The 17,312-nt window shown below is 40.2% G+C and overlaps 2 protein-coding genes across 2 annotated transcripts in view; both read left to right on the top strand.

The window, feature by feature from the left end:
- Cfap206 (cilia and flagella associated protein 206) overlaps positions 1-5,361 on the top strand; it is a 38,756-nt gene extending 33,395 nt beyond the window's left edge. The window contains exons 12-13 of the mRNA XM_055599416.1: positions 2,864-3,007; positions 4,991-5,361. Coding sequence (XP_055455391.1) covers positions 2,864-3,007; positions 4,991-5,221 — 375 coding nt within the window. The 3' untranslated portion in view covers positions 5,222-5,361. The remainder of the gene's footprint in view (positions 1-2,863; positions 3,008-4,990) is intronic.
- Positions 5,362-11,939: 6,578 nt separating this feature from the next.
- The window catches only part of Slc35a1 (solute carrier family 35 member A1), a 22,585-nt gene continuing 17,212 nt past the window's right edge, over positions 11,940-17,312 (top strand). Inside the window, exons 1-2 of the mRNA XM_055599277.1 lie at positions 11,940-12,091; positions 16,091-16,268. Coding sequence (XP_055455252.1) covers positions 12,076-12,091; positions 16,091-16,268 — 194 coding nt within the window. The 5' untranslated portion in view covers positions 11,940-12,075. The remainder of the gene's footprint in view (positions 12,092-16,090; positions 16,269-17,312) is intronic.

Raw genomic sequence — 17,312 nt, 5'->3', positions numbered from 1 at the left:
TGTGTGTGTGTGTGTGTGTGTGTGTGTGTGTGTGTGTGTGTGTGTGTCTTTCTGCTTCAATTAACCTAGTCAAGATTATTCTCCATGGACATGCTCACAGGCTAACCTGATCTAGCAAAGCCTCAAGACTTCATTCCTGGATGATTCTGCACTGTTCTACGTTCACAATTAAAGCTAAGCATAGCAATTACCTATGCATATTCTCTTTTTGCATTTTCGTATTTATTAATTACCCATACCTAGTCCTTTCTCTGTAAAATATCGGGGTCAAGGAGATCATGGACTTGAAGACCAGCAAAGGACTCAGCTTACTCAGGAAACAGAGTGGTCTTTATTCTTAGCCATATCATACTGTTACAAAATACATAGAGTGTAAGATACCAATCTGCTAATACCTTTTTCCCTAATGAGCAAAGAGTGGATTGTTTTGTTTTGTTTTGTTTTGTTTTTAAAGACAGGGTTTCTCTGTAGCCTTGACTCACTTTGTAGACCAGGCTGGGCTCGAACTCACAAAGATCCACCTGCCTTCACTGGAACTTGCAATATAAAGCAGGCTGGCCTTGAACTCACAGAGATCAGCCCCGCCTGCCTCTATTTCCCAAGTGCTGGGATTAAAGATTCCTGCCAACACTTCCAGTCTTTTCTGTTTCCCTTTGTGCATGTGTGTTTTGACACAGGGTCTCAGGTAGCCTATGTTTGCTTTGAACCCTCATCCTCTTGCCTTCCCTTCCTAGGATGCTGCTTTTTAATTCCATATTACTTACTTTAGCCTTTCTGTAATTTGAGTCATCTCGCCAGGGGCTTGTCTTATTTTATTCTCATTTTACTTCCATTAGAGTGTTTTCTCTGTCTTTCCTTAGAGAATCAATGATTGGATTTGTCAGTCCTGTTTCACATCTGCATCCATTTCTCATTTCATGCTGCAATCTTTATATCACTTCCGTTCCTGTACTTTATTTTCCTCTACTTGCTTCCCGGCTTTCTTCAATAACAGCTTATCTCATTAATTTGTGCTTTGGAAATGTATTAACTGTTGCACGGATTAAGCTGTAGCTCACATGCTTTAAACACAGTTCTAAGTATTTTCTACTTTAGCATCTGTATTTAGCTTAAAGCTGTGAGCTTGCTCATGTAGGACAATGTTTACTTTTAATTCCAAACAATTTTTTATTTGCATCTATTTTGTACTTGAGTTCTCATGTGACATTTTAAAATGTACTTTTCTGTCTTACAAATATAGATATGAGTCGTTAAGATATAAAACAGGTGTACCGGCACGACAGAGAAAAAGCTCGGCAGTTCAGAACACTTGCTGCTTGCTCCTTCAGACAGCTTGAGTTTGTCTGGCAGCTCCCGTATGTGGCAGCTCCAGTTTGCAGAGATCCAGTGCCCTCTCCCAGCCTCCTCGGGCACTGCAGTTATGTAGTGCTGAATGAGGCGTGCTGCCCGCACGCGCACATGCCCACACACAGCACTCACAACTAAAAATAAAAATTTAAAGTGTGCAAATATATGTCCTCATGTACATATATAATTTATAATGTAATTATGTTTACGTTTGGAATTATAATAAGAGTACTAGCATAAAAATCCTTAGAGCTGTTTGTGGCCCCAAACTGGTATGTTCATTCTTGAAATTCTGTTAAATTTGTTTTCTCAAGTCAACGGCCTTAAAATTTTGAGTTGTAGATTCCCTGGATAGTGGGTCTTTGTGGTGAATATTATGAAAATTGTTATCTTAAGTTTAACGCATGTAAACTTGTGCTTAATGAGATATATTATACAAATTTCTAATTTAGAAAAATATGGCAGGAATCAATTATTCAAAAACTTTTGAGAAGAAAACTTTAATAAATACTTTCAGAGGAATTAGAAAAATGTCATTTACCATTTTACTCTGAGTTTTAAAATCTTTGGTTTGTTTAATCTTGGCCTGGCATTCAAGATATACAGTTGTTTGGGTTTTTTTGTTTGTTTGTTTGTTTTATCCTTTTACTGCTAATTCTAGCCATGACTTCTCAGTGTCAGAAAACAATAACTTAATGTCCTGTCCCCAAGTTTGTCTTACCTGCCCACATCTTTTCTTTCCTTTTTTTGATGCTATTTTTAAATTTAATTTTAATTTTTTCACAACTTATTCTTTATATATCCCTATTGAAGCCCCCTCCCTCAACTCCCCCAAGTTTCACCCTCCTCTGTCTTCCCCCCATCTCCTTCGCCTAGTCCGCTGAAAGGGGGAGTTCTCCTTTGCCATCTGCCCCTACCTTGTTAAGTCTCATCAGGACTGCCTGGATCCTCTTCCTCTGTGGTCTGGCAAGGCTTCATCACCAGGGACAAGTGATCAAAGGGCAGGCAACCGAGTTCATAACAGAGGCAGACCCTGCTTCCCTTACTCAGGAACCCACATGGATACTCAGCTGCCAATTTGCCACATCTGAGCAAAGTGTCTAGGTCCTCTCCATGCATGGTCCTTGGTTGGTGAATCAGTCTCTGCAAGACTCACTGGGCTCAGATCCTTTAGCTTTGTTGGTCTCCTTGTGGGGCTCCTGTCCCCTCCATGTCCCCCTATCCCCACCCCCCTCTTCTTCCATAAGACTCCCTGCACTCTGCCCAAAGTTCGGCTGTGCTTTTCCCTTCCAAAGTACCCCTCCCACAGTAAGTTCACAAAGTCATGCATAAAGGCAGGATACAACTGCATTTTGCTTGCTGATTGCAAGCCTTTCTTTGCTGACATTTACAATCATATTCTATGTTCCAACAATATTTTGCTAGTCTTTTGGCAGTTTTAGCTACATAATTTTTGTTATCTTGCATATAATGTTTATTCTTTACAAGTGCTAATTACAAACTTTCATTTCTTTAGATGAGAGATATTGACAAGCATTTCATAAAACCCATTACAAAGTGTGAAACTAGCACACAGACAGATACGCACCTATTGCCACCAAATGTCATGAGGTCATATGAGTGGAATGAATGGGAATTAAGAAGAAAAGCTATAAAACTGGTGTGTAACAGCATTTTCTAAATTTTTCGTAATTGAGGAATTTTGATATTGTTACCATAGAGTTGGTAAGTTAAATTGTTTATATAAAAGTAATAAGTTCACATGAAAGTAATTAGCATAATGTATAAGTTACTGGCTTCATATATTATAAAGTATCTTCTGATTTTAAACCTGTATAGAAATATGGAAGCATGAACCGACTCTTTAGGAACACCATCCAGTTCCTGAACAATGACTATTATTTATTTCACAGGCTTAAAGTCATCTTCCGAGCTGGAGAGATGGCTAAGTGGTTAAGAGCACTTACCATTCCTGCAGGTGTCTTAGGTTCAGGCACACTATGGGCAGCTCAGGTTACCAAATCCAGGCACCTGGCACTCTCTTCTGGCCTCTACAAGCCCTCAAACACATGAACACAGATGATGCATAATAATAAAATAATAAATGAACATAAACAAAAAGCGGAATAAATCTTAAATAAAAAAATAATACCTTTTCTCCAGCTCTGGTCATACAAGCATGTTCTTTCAGCTACTTGGAAGTCTGAGGCCTGCCTAGGTTAAAGGATGAGTTCATGGGTAGCCTAAAAACTCAGCAAGAGTCTGTGTCAAAGATATCTTGTGTGTGTGGTGGGTGGGTGTGGGTGGTTGTGTATTAAAGGCTATACACATAGCCTTAGTGGTAGAGCACTTGCCAGCAGCCTCAAGTTAAACCACTGTGCCACAAAACAAAACCAACAGCACCCTATTTCCTTTTCTTTTTAAAACCTCTTCTGTCAAACCACAGATACTGTGGCATCCCTGCTGCCTTTAGGATAGGTTTTTACTACGTAGCCCAGGCTGGCCTGGAATTCAACATGCCCCTGCCTTAACCTCAGCCTCCTTAGTGGTGGGTATGTATCCAAATGTAGAGTGCTATGTTAGACACTGTTAGACCTTCTATTAGACACTGTGCTGTCTCATCCTGAGGATTCTAAGTCACTTTAATCATAACAGGTGCCTACCCTTTTACTCTCTCATCCATGCCCAGCTTCGTAGAATTCCCCCACTTGCTGGGCTTCGACTGGAGATTTGGATTCTGGATGGTCCAAACTCTGAAATATTTAGGCCTGTCTTCCTTTACTTTATATGCTCTAGTACCCACTGATACTTTTTCTTACCCTTTTCCAAAATCTTCTTATTTCTTATCCTCCACCCCTTTCCTTGTGGGCCTGAGGGTCAAATCAGAACTTTCCATGTGCTAGTCAACGCCCCGATTGCTAAGTTATACCAGCTAGTCCTTACCCTTCATGGTTACTAGTCTCTGAAACCTATTTAAACTCATGTTTACTAGTTACCATAAAGAAATAAGCAAAATGAAAAATGTGTACGCAGAAAACATTTTTATATTAGCAGCATAGGGTGAAGTTCATTTTAAAAATACACTATATATCTTGAAATTTTCATTTACAAGCCAAAAGAAGTATGGTTTTAAAAGCACAAGTTCTATGATTATTTTTTTAATGAGACAGGGTTTCTCTGTGTAGCCCCAGCTGTCCTGGACTATCTCTGTAGACTGGGCTGGCTTCGAACTCACAGTGATCCACCTGCCTCTGCCTTCCTGAGTGCTGGAATTACAGGCATGTGCCACTATGCCTGGCTCATAAAGATTCTTCATTTCTTATCCTGTTCTTGATTTTTTAGTGTTCCAATGTTTTATAGAAAAATGAGATGCTTGGTTCAGCAAGATAATTCAAAAAGTTGCCATGAAAACTGTTAATCCAGCCCCCAGAAACTACCATAGAAGAAGAGGATCAACACTAGGTTCCCCTGACTTTCCCATGAACACTTCTGCAGTCCTATCACACACATCCTCAAACTCACCGTAATCATTGCCACCACGAAAATGCAGTTCATCTGTGGAATGGGAAAATAACAGGCAAATATCAACTAAATGCTTCACTTTTTAGAGAAATATTAATCCCTATTTCCCCTTTCTATCTAGGCTAATTTGCGCCAGAAAATGACTCACTCTGTACAAACTGACCTAAGCCACATGAGAAGAGAAAGTTCCTCACAGGTGTACCCTCCAAAGACTGTTGGCACCCAGACCATGAAAGAAAACAGCTCTCGAGTGCCCCGGCCCCAGATTTTCATAGCTGGTCTGCGTGGGGGAGAGAGCAAAACAACCTACGGGGTGAAGGTGAACTTAACCAGACCAGTGGATGAAACCTAGCCAAGGGAACGGAGAAGCTGCTCCATCCAGTGTGGAAAAAGAGTTCAAAGTCCTGGACAGGTATATTAAGCCCCACATCCTGCCTGACTGCTGGGAAAATCTAGAAGCAATCTCTGCAGCACATTTCTTTTTGTATTAAAATTGACAAGTAAAACATTGTCCATTTATTTGTTTTATCTTTTAGAACAAGTTTGGCAGCATTAATTTTGAAGTTATGCCAATTACATAACAGCCTAAGATGATTACCGCTGAGATAGAGACCACTTTAAAATCCTACAAAATGCTAAGCATTAACACTTATTCTAAAACACAGTACTTTCTGCTTCATTAGGTATCCAGTGCTGACACAGATTTCTATGTAATGAGCCTTACTATCTGGAACAATTAAATTCAATATCCACATTATGCCTTTTAAGACCTGGAGATTTGAGATTTATATCTGAATTTCAGGCTTCTTGAGATAAAAATCAGAATAATTGGTAACACTGGCTGGCATTCCAGGGTGATCCTTTTAGGCATTTTTGTTGTCTAACCCAGAGCCGGCTGCATATTCCCACTTCGTATTCCTTGGCTTTATTTGGCCCATAAGCAGCTGTGTTTTGGGCTCCTGTGAGTTCTTACCTTTTAGAGGTTATAGAACTCTTACGTACAAATGAAGAAGAGAGTTTCTAGGTGATAGGAGCCAGCGGAACAACTAGGAGTGTGTGTGTGTGTTGAGGGGGGCATTCATGTTCAGTACATCATTTTCTGCACATGTGATTTTCTTTTTTTTCTCTTTTGATTTTGGACGGTGTTGGGATATGGCTCAGTTGGTAGACTGCCTCTCCAGCATGCTCGATGCCTTGAGTTCAGTCCCCAACAGTGTGCTTGGTGGCACACAGGCATAACCTTGGCATTTGGACAGTGGAGGCAGGAAGATGACAAATTTAAGATTGCCCTTGGAAATACAGCAAACATGTGCCCAAACGAGTAACATAAAAACCTGTCTTAGTCTTAGTCTTTGGTGCTGGTCTCTCTGATTTGTGCTTCTGGTCATCAGCATGCTCTGAGATGGAGGGCTGTAGGTGATGGTCACCAGTCATGCTCCATTTGGCTTGTTCAAGGGAACAGTGAAAGGTAAATGTTCCCTTGAACTACATTTCCTGTATAGCCCACAGAGGTGAGGTTCCTGTCATGTTGCCTCTGAAGATCAAAAGTCAACACTTTTTTTTTTTTTTTGGACAAAGTTAGACGTTTTCCCAACACTGGTTCTTTGACAACACTGTGTATCTAACCGGAGCTACTGAAAAGACAACATGAGTCTCTTAATCCTCTCATTAAGGATGTAAATGCTAGGCATGAGGTAACAACTGGCGCAATGAGAGAGAGCCTAGGTTCTGTGAACACTCAACAGATCAATCTTCCAAAGGAAAAACAACAAAATTGTAATTTGTTTTCTGGTTGAGTTAAATGTTATTTAAAGATGAATATATCTTGAAATCCATTTTTCATAAGCACTATATAAATGTGCACTTTAAACATATCTTGTTATATTTTCATATCTGAAGTTTAATGTTAATGAGAGGCTGGTTGTTAAGATAAGGCATGGCGGCTAGGATAGGATTGGGTCATTATAGAATTTACTAAGCTTTAGGAATTCAGGATTGTGATTTTTGTTATTTTCAGTTAGCCTTCATCAAAATTCATAAGCACATAAAAATAAATTTAAATTAAAAAATTCATAAGCACAAACCACCATTATCTTAGAACTGGGGTTAGAATGGACTAATGAATAAAAATACCAAATAGAATGTGAAAAACCAAACTTTTAGTATCAAAACCTCACCTGGGGCTGAGGTGGAGGGATGGTTCAGCATTTATGAACTAGCACTGCTCTTGTAGATGATCTGACTTTGTTTCCCAGTGGTGGAGTCAAGAGGAGAATGTTTATGGAGTTGGTTATGCCTTTTATGTTTTATGTAGGTTCTGGGAATCAAATTCAGGCTGCCAAGTGTGTGTAGCAAGTGCCTTTTAGCACTGAGCCATCTTTCCAACCTTTGTATATATATTCTTTATAGTCAACTACATACTATAATTTAAACATTATAATATTTACCAAGTTATTAAACACTATATTTGAACTTAATAGCTCCTTAACTGTTTGGCTATTCATTTTCTACACGCTTTTTTATTTAAGTTCATACTTTATTGTCAATGAATATAAATTATATAGTTCTTTTATAATATAATATTCATAGTGGATGTAATATCCACTGATAGTATGTACATGCTGAGCTTCCTTTTTTAGATTTCACAATGACTTATGCTTGAACAGAAATAGAAATAAGCAGGATTAAGAAAAATGCTGCATTTCACTAGTTGTAAATGTTGTTTTTCTTTCCTCAGATGTGGGGATGAGACGAGAGTCATTCCCAAGCCTTTCTAGCTCCCTCTAAATTCTGGCTGGCCAGTTCAACTCAGCTGTTCTGGTCCATACTCCTCCCCAAGCTAACTGACTGAAATTGGCTTCTCTTGACTTCTGACTGAATTGCTCTGCTTGGCCTCAAACTAATTCTGGTAATATGTTTTAATCTTCTGGCTCCTTCTGTCTTCACCTGTCTAGCTTGTTCTCGCTGCAACTTGCCTCTGTAAAATTGTCCTGGTCAAAAAGAAAATCTCAGTAAAAAACTCAGTCTTTCCCTGTGCTGCTCTTAAATGGCCTCTCTTTTCTGTCCTGTTCTCCTGAGAATTGGGTGTATCCTATCTCTGACTCATTCTGTCAAATCTTTCTCTGATTCCTCACTTTGTCTCCCTCTCAACAAGATGTCACTTTCAAACATAGCTGCTTCCTTTTATTAACTAACCTTATCTTCATTGTTTAGGATTCAAGTGTGTACTAAGGGCGTGTCTGTATTCCAGCCAGATCATGTTGTAATTCAATGTATGTTTGCATTCCAGTGGGATCACATTTGTGATCCCTTGCCAGAGCAGCCATGTCCCTGGATTAAAATTCCTGTATACTAGTGATGATCAGGAATATCATTAGCATCTTAAATGGTGAGATTAATAACTGTTTGATGCCTTTAATAGCCATTAATAAATGTGAATTTATGCTTCATGTGTTAAAGAATGATGCTTCTTACTGAGGTGTAAGTAAAGCTAGGCATATGTAAAATACACTAAATGAGTATTCCCACTAACTCTTCAAATAATGCAGAACGGGAAAGTAAAATATAACTCAGACTCAGATTGTAAGTTTCTACTTAAACTAATTTGGTTGGTATAATAAATACAAATAAAGATAGCCACAAGGTTAAGAAAAGGGTTCTCTGCCCAGGATAGGCTGAAACTGGCCAGTGTGCTAATGACTGTGTTCGGGTATCTTCTCACACATTGGATAACTTTTTACAGTTACACGCAGTTAAGAGAATTTGATGCTTAAGTCACATCAGTAAGCATGGGACACTTTATTCTTTACATGGAGCATCTAAGTCACTTTGGTACAGAGGAAAACCATCAATTTCCAATAGAGGCACAAAGGCTTTATTTAAGGAGCCCCTGAATACAACATTCCACATCTGTCATAATTAGGTAGAACTTGTGTGACAGATATTTCCTGGAGACATACATAACCTGTCTAACCCAGGAGGAGAATCCATGGCAGACTATAGAATCAATTGTACCAGTGTCCTACAAAAAAAAAAAATTTTTTTTTGGGGGGTTGCTAACAATATGAGTGAGGGTTACTCAAGGAGAAGGCACAACTAAAAAATCGCTGCATCACATCACTGAAAAGCCCACCCCACCATGGGTGATGAGTCATGAAAGCTGCAGTTCTGGAGATCTTTGCCCAGCTGGCAGCTGTTTCTTCTCCTGCCATTGGGCCGCTCAGAGTTTCCCACCTCAGCCTGTTTACTACTGTTTCTATGGCTAGGGAGGGGTCCTGCAGAGCACTTCTCTCTTCTGTTCTCCCAGATGCTGACCTTTTGTTTACCTCCTGAGCCTATTAAAGTGCTCCCTGCCCCCAATATTTCAACCCAAAGGAAGCTGCTAAACAACACCATTCATTACCCACAACCCTGCAACTATTGTGAATGTCACCTACGTTTATACTTCCTGAAGACTCTGCAAACATGCCTTTTCCTTTGCTTCTGGAGACATCCTGTGATTTCTCTGGTGGTCATTTTTTCTCATTAGTATGAGTCAATAAAGTAGATTTGTTACAGGTTTACCTCTACTGGTCTTGAGCTAATTGAATTAGGACTACAGATTCTAAGTTCATGTAAATGGAGTAAAATGTCTTTTGGGTAATAAACAAGATAGGATTCCTAATTACGGTGTGGATAAAAGACTGAAAACAAGGCAGACTGTGATAATTTTTGAACCAGAAATGCATCAAAAATACCTACCTAAGAGCATTTTATTCACTATCTTGTAGTCTGTACATGTGTGTGTGTGTGTGTGTGTGTGTGTGCTATTCACAATGAGTCATGGTTCCTTTAAATATTGTTGATGAGAACAGGAAACAAAAACAAACATATTCAAGATTTGTTTAACACTTTTTGTTAGAGAGAAAAATTCTCCACAAGGCTGATACAGATATTTAAAAGGTGAAGGCTTGAAAGGACAGTTGAACAACTTGAATATTATCCACAGCATAGCTAATTAAGGTTATTTTTTGCCCGAATTGCGCTTCTTGATCTGGGGAGATGCTATAGGATCCGGCTGGGGAAGGTTAGAAATAAGTGGGAGCACTGATACGTGGACACAGGGATGCCATCATCTGTCTGGGTAAAGGCTCCAGAGCTGCTGCTATAGGATCATCCATACTCCAGCAGGCAAACCCTCCTTCCAGTTGTGACCTGAGACTATCCATGGCTCAGGGATGCTCTTGCTCTCCAGTTCCAGCTCCACTGGCATCTCCACTATGGGCTTAGCATGGGCTGGTTCCCATGACACTGCCTGTAAACTTCTTGGTGGATGAGCAGCCTGACCTCACCTGTATCTATCAGCTCCATTGCCACTTGCTGTCTAATGTCCAATACCCTGAAGACCACTGTTACAGATGCTTCCGTTTCGTTAGTGGCTTCAGGTGAGAGGGCAACTGTAGTCACTTTTGCCTCTTTTTTGGTTTTCTTTTTTTCTACACCTTTCCAGCCACAAGAGAGACTTCCTAAGCTATCAGTAGGTATAGAGAAAAACTCAAACTGAGATATTAGAATCTTAATTATACCTTTGAAATCAGCAAATCTGTTAGGTTATTCAGACAATTGAGAATGTGCAGATGAGAACACTGGAAAGCAGGGCTGTGAGGCGAAGTGGAGAAAAAAACCACAGGCTGTCTTTGGCCTTCTTAAACAGATTTTTAAAGGAATGTTAATACTTCACTAAGACACATCAAAAGTTTCTGCTAAACCAATACAAGCTTGTTTAGAATTTAATGTAGATCATCTGCCTTGTTTTTAGTCTTTGATCCACAACAAATAGCGATGTAATCTTAATAAAGTCATTTACCTCTTAAAAATAATATTAAGACCACAGTGACAGTCAAAAGTGGGGTAGAAGTGGGGAAGTTAAAAACCGTACAAAACAGTAGTCGTAAAACAATTAGTATTTATGCTAGAGTATTTTAATCTTTGAAGCACTAGTCTTCATTTTTCTGCTTAATTGTGCACTCAAATACGTGTAGAGTAAGGGATTGAACAATTTCATGTGTTTGAACCAAGGCAACCAGAGGTGATTAGCATCAGTGAGCACACCTATAGCCAAGCAAAAGCCTAATACTATTCCAAGAATTAGGTAAGTGCACGTCAAACTACAGAGTCAACTCTGGGGCTGAGAATATAGTTTAGCCGTAGCCTAGTACGTGTGTGTCCTTCTTAAAAAAAAAAAAAAAAAAGTCTCCCTGGGGCACCTTCCACATCATATTAATATACAGTGATAAGGTATTAACGTTTTCCAGTCACATGAGGAGGTAAGATAAATTTATATGTATACCAATTACCTATAGAATGGTTTATAACATGTACCCCACACGTCTCCTAAGAGGATTTTTGGGAACGATTATGCTACTAAAGGTGGAAGCTACTGGGTATCTTAGAATTCCATATCCCTCTTACTGTAAAGGCTGATGCTATTTCTGTAGTTATGTGTGTGTGTATCAATACACATCTCTTTTCTGTGTGCTTGACAGCGTCTCACTACGTGGTCCAGACTGACCCTGGAAGGCAGATTTTTTCCTAACTAAGCCTCTAAAATACTGGGATTACAGGCACGTGCCATCAACAAACACCACGTCAACAGATTTTTTTTGAACATGAGCCATTTCACCCCGGGATTATTTTCAAGTAATTAACATCCTTTAGTCACAATAACCGTCATAGTGGTTGAAGTGCCTGTTAATATTTCTGAGGTCTTTCGCTTTGTCCGAAGATCATGTAGGAACCATGCCAGGCTGAACAGTAAGGACGAAGACGGCACAGGCACAGAAATTCCGTGCGGTACGGCGTACGCGCTAAATTTACCCATGAGGTAACAGAAGGCCGTGACGGGGTGAGAGTGACGGGGGTTGGCGCTCTCGGAGCCTCCCCAACAATTTCCACACGAACGAACAGCTGAGAGCGCTTCCAGGCGTCCTGGGACAGCCGGCAAGGGCCGGATAGAAAGCGCCCCCGGGCCAGGCCCCGCCCTCTGTCGACCGGAAGCTGCGGGTTCCGGGAGTCCCGCTAGGGCGGAGCTCCCCGGGTCCGTCACTCCGGCTTCCGCCGCAGCCCGCGGCGTCCTCCCCGCGCGGCTCCGCCTGGGGCGGCCGGTTCTCTAGACCGACACGTCTCTATGGCCGCAGGGCCGGCAGTTCCGCAGACTCCCTCGGCACCATGGCTGCGGCGAAAGGTGAGGCCCGGCGGCGGCGGGCGACCGGGCGGGCGGGGGCGGCCGGGCCCGGGGATCCTCCTGTCGGCTGCCCCGCACCTCTGCGCGGCCGGCCCCGGGACCCTCTGGGTCCCCACCTGCCCCGAGGAGGCTGGGCTTCGGGGCGCTGGGCGTGAGGGGCGCGCGCTGTGCACCGCTCCGTGCGTCGACTGTGGCTGCAAGTTTTATGTAAGCTGGACCAGGGCTGACTGTGGCTAGGACAGGTCAGTTATTTTTTTTTATTTTTTTCTTTGTAAGTTTTGTTTTTATTCTTTAAAGCAGGGATCTACACTGCGGGGTCTCATTCTCTAGCCCAGGTTAGCCTCAGGGTTCGTGGAGATCTTCCTGCCTCAGCTTCCCTAATGTTGGGATTAATGATCCGAGCAACCACGCCTGGCGACTACATCTATCTATAAAAAAAAAAAAAAAATGTATTTTTTTCTTCTTCACCATTTCCCTCAAAAGCACTGGCTTTAAGTCTGAATAAATGTTGGACAAGTATTTAAAGAATGTCCTTTTGCGTGGATGTGAAATTATTTATCTTTTGGGGGAACTGACATTTAACATCAGGCGCCAGGCATGTTTTCAGTGGTGGCCTTTGGGCCCCTTGTTTATCAGGTAAGTTCTGTAGCAGCCCAAGAAGGGAGTAATGGGAAAAAGCTGTTCTGATAACATATGGAAGGGCAGGCATGACAAATGAACACTTCAAAGTTACACCTGACAAATCAGTACCTTAAAGGGTTGGTAACAGCTCACAAATTTAGATGTATTCCCAGTACATACTTTGTTACTGGTTGTGTTGCACATTTTATCCTAAGGAAATACAGTTTCTGTGCCTCCCTCAAGTCATTTCAAAGATAGTTTTCCTGCTACTTCCTGAAAAATCCAAGCTTACAGGTATGACTAATAATAGTCCCCATAAAATGAAACTGGGAAACAAAAGCGTAACACCAGACTCTGGGGGACATTTCCCACTCGAAAAAAAATAATGTGGAAGCTCACGGGTTCTTGGCAAGAGGATAGCTGGATGCGTTGTGGGCCAGCTTTCTAGTTCTTGACAAAATTTGAATTCTTAGGAAAGCTTGAAATAGCTATACATTATGGATTTTTACATTACTCTGAAAACTAATAAATGAAATTTCATACCAGAAAACTGGGAATGAAGAAGAAATGATTTGATTTAATGGTAAACTGAAATATAAGTGAAAGTCATGCTTAAAAAAGTATTTGTTTTAAAAGCTGAAATATGCTTCTATAGTGGTGCTGTATACTAAAGTCCTGTATATAGATCTAAATATAGATTTATAGATCTAAACTTCAACTTTTCTACTTTGCCTACTAATTATTCTTAAAAATTGCATTGACAGATCTTTTTATTATATGGGTGTTTTAGAAGAATCTATGATACTGGCTCATGCCTGTTAATCCCAGCATGTAGGAGGCAGAGGTGCAGAACTTCGTGAGTTGGAGGCTAGCCTGTTACATAGAGATACCATTTCTCAAGGGGAAAAAATGTTTTCTGGAGTAAATGCTATGTTTAGTATTTAAACATTCACTATCTTGCTTTTTGAAACCAGGAACCTATATCATAGCCAAAAAAAGTAGATTTGATTTTGCACGCCTTAACTTAGTTATGAGAATATTGATAATCCAGGACATAGAACGGGCATTCTTTCTGTAGAGAGCTGTCAGTCTTTTATAGCTCCTGAGTTCTGCAACTGTAGTGCACAGAATAATTTAGAAGATGGCTGTCTTCTCATAACACTTCATTTATGGACACCAAAATCTGAATTTATTATAATTTCCATGTGTCTTGAGGGGACTTAAAATTTTCCCAATCATTCACTTGAAAATATAAAACCATTCTGAGTGGTAATATAAAAATATGGATGGTGTAGTTGCTTAATCTTGTACTGATTGATTAAAGATTATTGCTGCATATTTTATACTCAAATTTTTTCTTTCATAAGGAAGTTTTAGAACAATGGAAGTATTATAGTGACTTCCTTTACATATTTGCTTAGCTGGCTTGTTGGACCTTTTATGAAAGAAAGATAGTTATAAGACATTTCTTCTCACATTACTTTTTTGGTATAATTTTAAGAATTTGCCTACACGTTACAAATTATTCTTTAATTCACCAAATGGGAAATATTTACCTGAAGACATTGCTTCTTCAGTTTTGTATAGCCATATTTTAAAGTATCTGCTTGCAGTACCTATTTTATTTACCTATGATTATACCTATGATTAGGCTTCCAAAGGAGTAAACAAAAGCATGTTTAGTACATAGACATCAGTTTAAAAATAGCATCTTCAAGTCTCCACATCCTTATGATTCTTAAACTGGGATTGGCACACTAGGACCCAACTTAATCAGCCTGCTTATTGATGTGTAACCCATGGACTAAGAACGGCGTTCATAGGTGGACACTGACAAAATGCTAACGTTGGACACCGAGTAAGTGAAATGTTACTGCCGCCAGATAATTCCATTTTCATTAGAAGATGTCAGTGTTGAAGGCTATATTCATTTATAATTAGTAAAAAACAATTGTGGGAATTGGTTTTCTCACATGAATCTTACATGATACTCTAAAGTTTGTCATGAAAAGAAAGCAGGAAAGTTTGAGCCTTGTATGCAGGCAGTTAGTAGAGCAGGAAGCAGGATGTAAGAAAACGGATTACCCAGTGACTGTAAATTTACCAAAGGTGTTGGACTGTCTTTGGTACCTGAGTGATGACTGCTATATCCTGCATTTCAAGTTTTATAGAAGTTTTTCTAACTACTCTTTGGATCAACCAAGTTACATTCAGATAATGTAGTAAAAAAGAGGTTAGATAAAATTTGTTCTTTAATTTAGTTCTATTATAATCTCGTGTTTGTTTGGTTGAGACAGGGTCTTACAATATAGCCCAGGCTGGTTATAAAGTCACATCTTTATGTTTTAGATTGTTCTAGAGCAGTTCTTTTCTATTAGGGATAGTTTTTGGCCCCACAGGAGATACAGGATCCTGAGTGTGGTTCTGCGGCCCAAACCTCCCCAAGTGCTGGGACTGCGTACATATGCCACGGCAATTATCTTCAATTGCGTTTCTGTCACCCACTTACTCTTATTTTCTTTCTCTTACTTTTAAGAGCATATTTAGAGGTTCTAGCAGAGGAGCATAGCCATGCCTTAAACACAGGTGATGAGGAGTAACCCTCTTCCACCTGGAAGTTGGTCCTTTTGTGATGAAGGGTAGCGCTGGAGTGCATTTGTAAGGTGGTGAGGAAGGAAGGCTGCAATACCCATCTAGCCAGTCAAGTCAATGCTGTTGGTCACTGCAGTGACACATGTAGCCAGAAAGGCCTCAAGTCCCTTTTCTACTGTCTTGAGATTTCGAATGTATTATAATTGCTTTGGTGCTGTTTTCAGAGGTTTATAATCCACATAATTGTATATAGTTGGGGCACTTAACAGTATCTGTGCTTAATTTGTGTGATGTTTAAAATTAAGCAGTATTTTATCTTCATATGATTGGAAAGCATTATTTGGAAATTGAATTTCAGATGTCACGTAAAAAAATGGTGTGGGTTGTCTGGCAAGTGGAGCTGGGGCTGTTTCTAACATGGACTCTATTGCCTCCTTTTGAACCACTTCTCCCTGGCAGGGCTGCCTTGCCTGGCCTTGTAATAAGGATATGCTCAGTCCTGATGTGGCTTGATGTGCTGGGGACAGTTGATTTAGGGGCAGGGGGCTCACCTTTATTGGGCAAAAAGGGAGAGGGGAAGGGGGAAGGAGGAGGAAGAGGACTTGGAGAAGAGGAGGGGGACCCTTGTGATGTACAGTAAATAAAGTTTAAAAAAAGAAAAAAGGGTGCTAGAAGTTGGAATGCATTATGGACTAACTAATTGATTAGCGTTATATATGTGTGTGTGTGTGTGTGTGCGCGCGCAAATGCACACACTAAACTATTTTTGTTGCACATATTTTTCAGAAAATGTCAGCTTATTCTTCAAGCTCTACTGCTTGGCAGTGATGACTCTGGTGGCTGCAGCTTATACGGTAGCTTTGAGATACACGCGGACAACAGCTACAGAACTCTACTTTTCAACCACAGCTGTGTGTATCACAGAAGTCATAAAGTTACTACTAAGTGTTGGGCTTTTAGCTAAGTAAGTGTTAAATAGAGTGTTCAGTGTCAATTAGAGTGTCAAATTATTTTTTCTCCCTGGTAAGGTATTGAAAATTAAAGTCACATTTTTACAGATTAGTTGTTCTAGAGCAGTACTTTTCTACTAGGGACTTTTTTTTGGCTCCCGCCCTAGGAGGTGTAGTTTTGGTTGTCATAATAGGTATGTACTGGCATCTGGTGGGTAGAGGCCAGAAATCCTGGATATCACGCAGTGCCTACAACAGCTCTTTAAAACAGAGGACCATCTAGTCCCAGTGTTGATAATGTTGAAACTGAAGAACTCTCTTTTAAAGCAGGGGTGGCAGATTGTGGCTTATGGTCCAAATGCAGCTTGTTGCCTGGGTTTTTCCTTTTTTTTCTGTAACAGGGACTTATGAAACCTAAAATATCTGCTGTTTGACCTTTATGAAAAAAAAAAAGTTTTTGATGTGCATTAGAGGGAAAAAATGATAATCAAACATTTTATGGGTGTGTCCTGTGTTAAGTGCCAGGTACCGTGCCAGGTGCTTTCGATAATTTCCTTTAGGTAAACATTTTGGCATATTATTATATGCTTTATCAATACAGCATATGAAGTCCCTCAAGATTATTCTGCTGACCTGTGGCAACACTGTACTTTGAATCATTTTAGCTGAAGGCGCAGTGTAACGGGGTAACAGTAAGGATTCACGATAAGGCAGACCCAAGTTTATTCCCAGGCTGATGTGGTTGTGCTTTCCCTGAAGGTTAGGATTTTCATCTTCTTCACTGGAGATGATAATACAGGGTGTGAGAACTGAATAAAAATTTAAAACGCTGGTTGTACATGGCTTGAGGATTTATGAGGTCTGAGGATCTATGTATTTAAATCAAAGGGGCAGGTGAGAATTCATGTAAATGTCATTATCTGTGTTGGTGAGAGTGGGAAACAGTTAACAGCATGCTTTAGGCTTTTAGGTAGAAACAGGCAAATTAGATTTAAACATTGCTAAACTCATTTCATAAATCTTTGTTCAGCCATTTCCAGGTGTGGATGTACAGGGAT

The sequence above is a fragment of the Psammomys obesus genome, unplaced genomic scaffold (genome assembly GCF_907164565.1).
Source record: "Psammomys obesus unplaced genomic scaffold, mPsaObe1.curated_primary_1811, whole genome shotgun sequence".
NCBI classification, from domain to species: Eukaryota; Metazoa; Chordata; class Mammalia; order Rodentia; family Muridae; genus Psammomys; species Psammomys obesus.
Note: the sequence above shows the minus strand (reverse complement) of the source record. Positions and strands in the feature narration are given on the sequence as shown.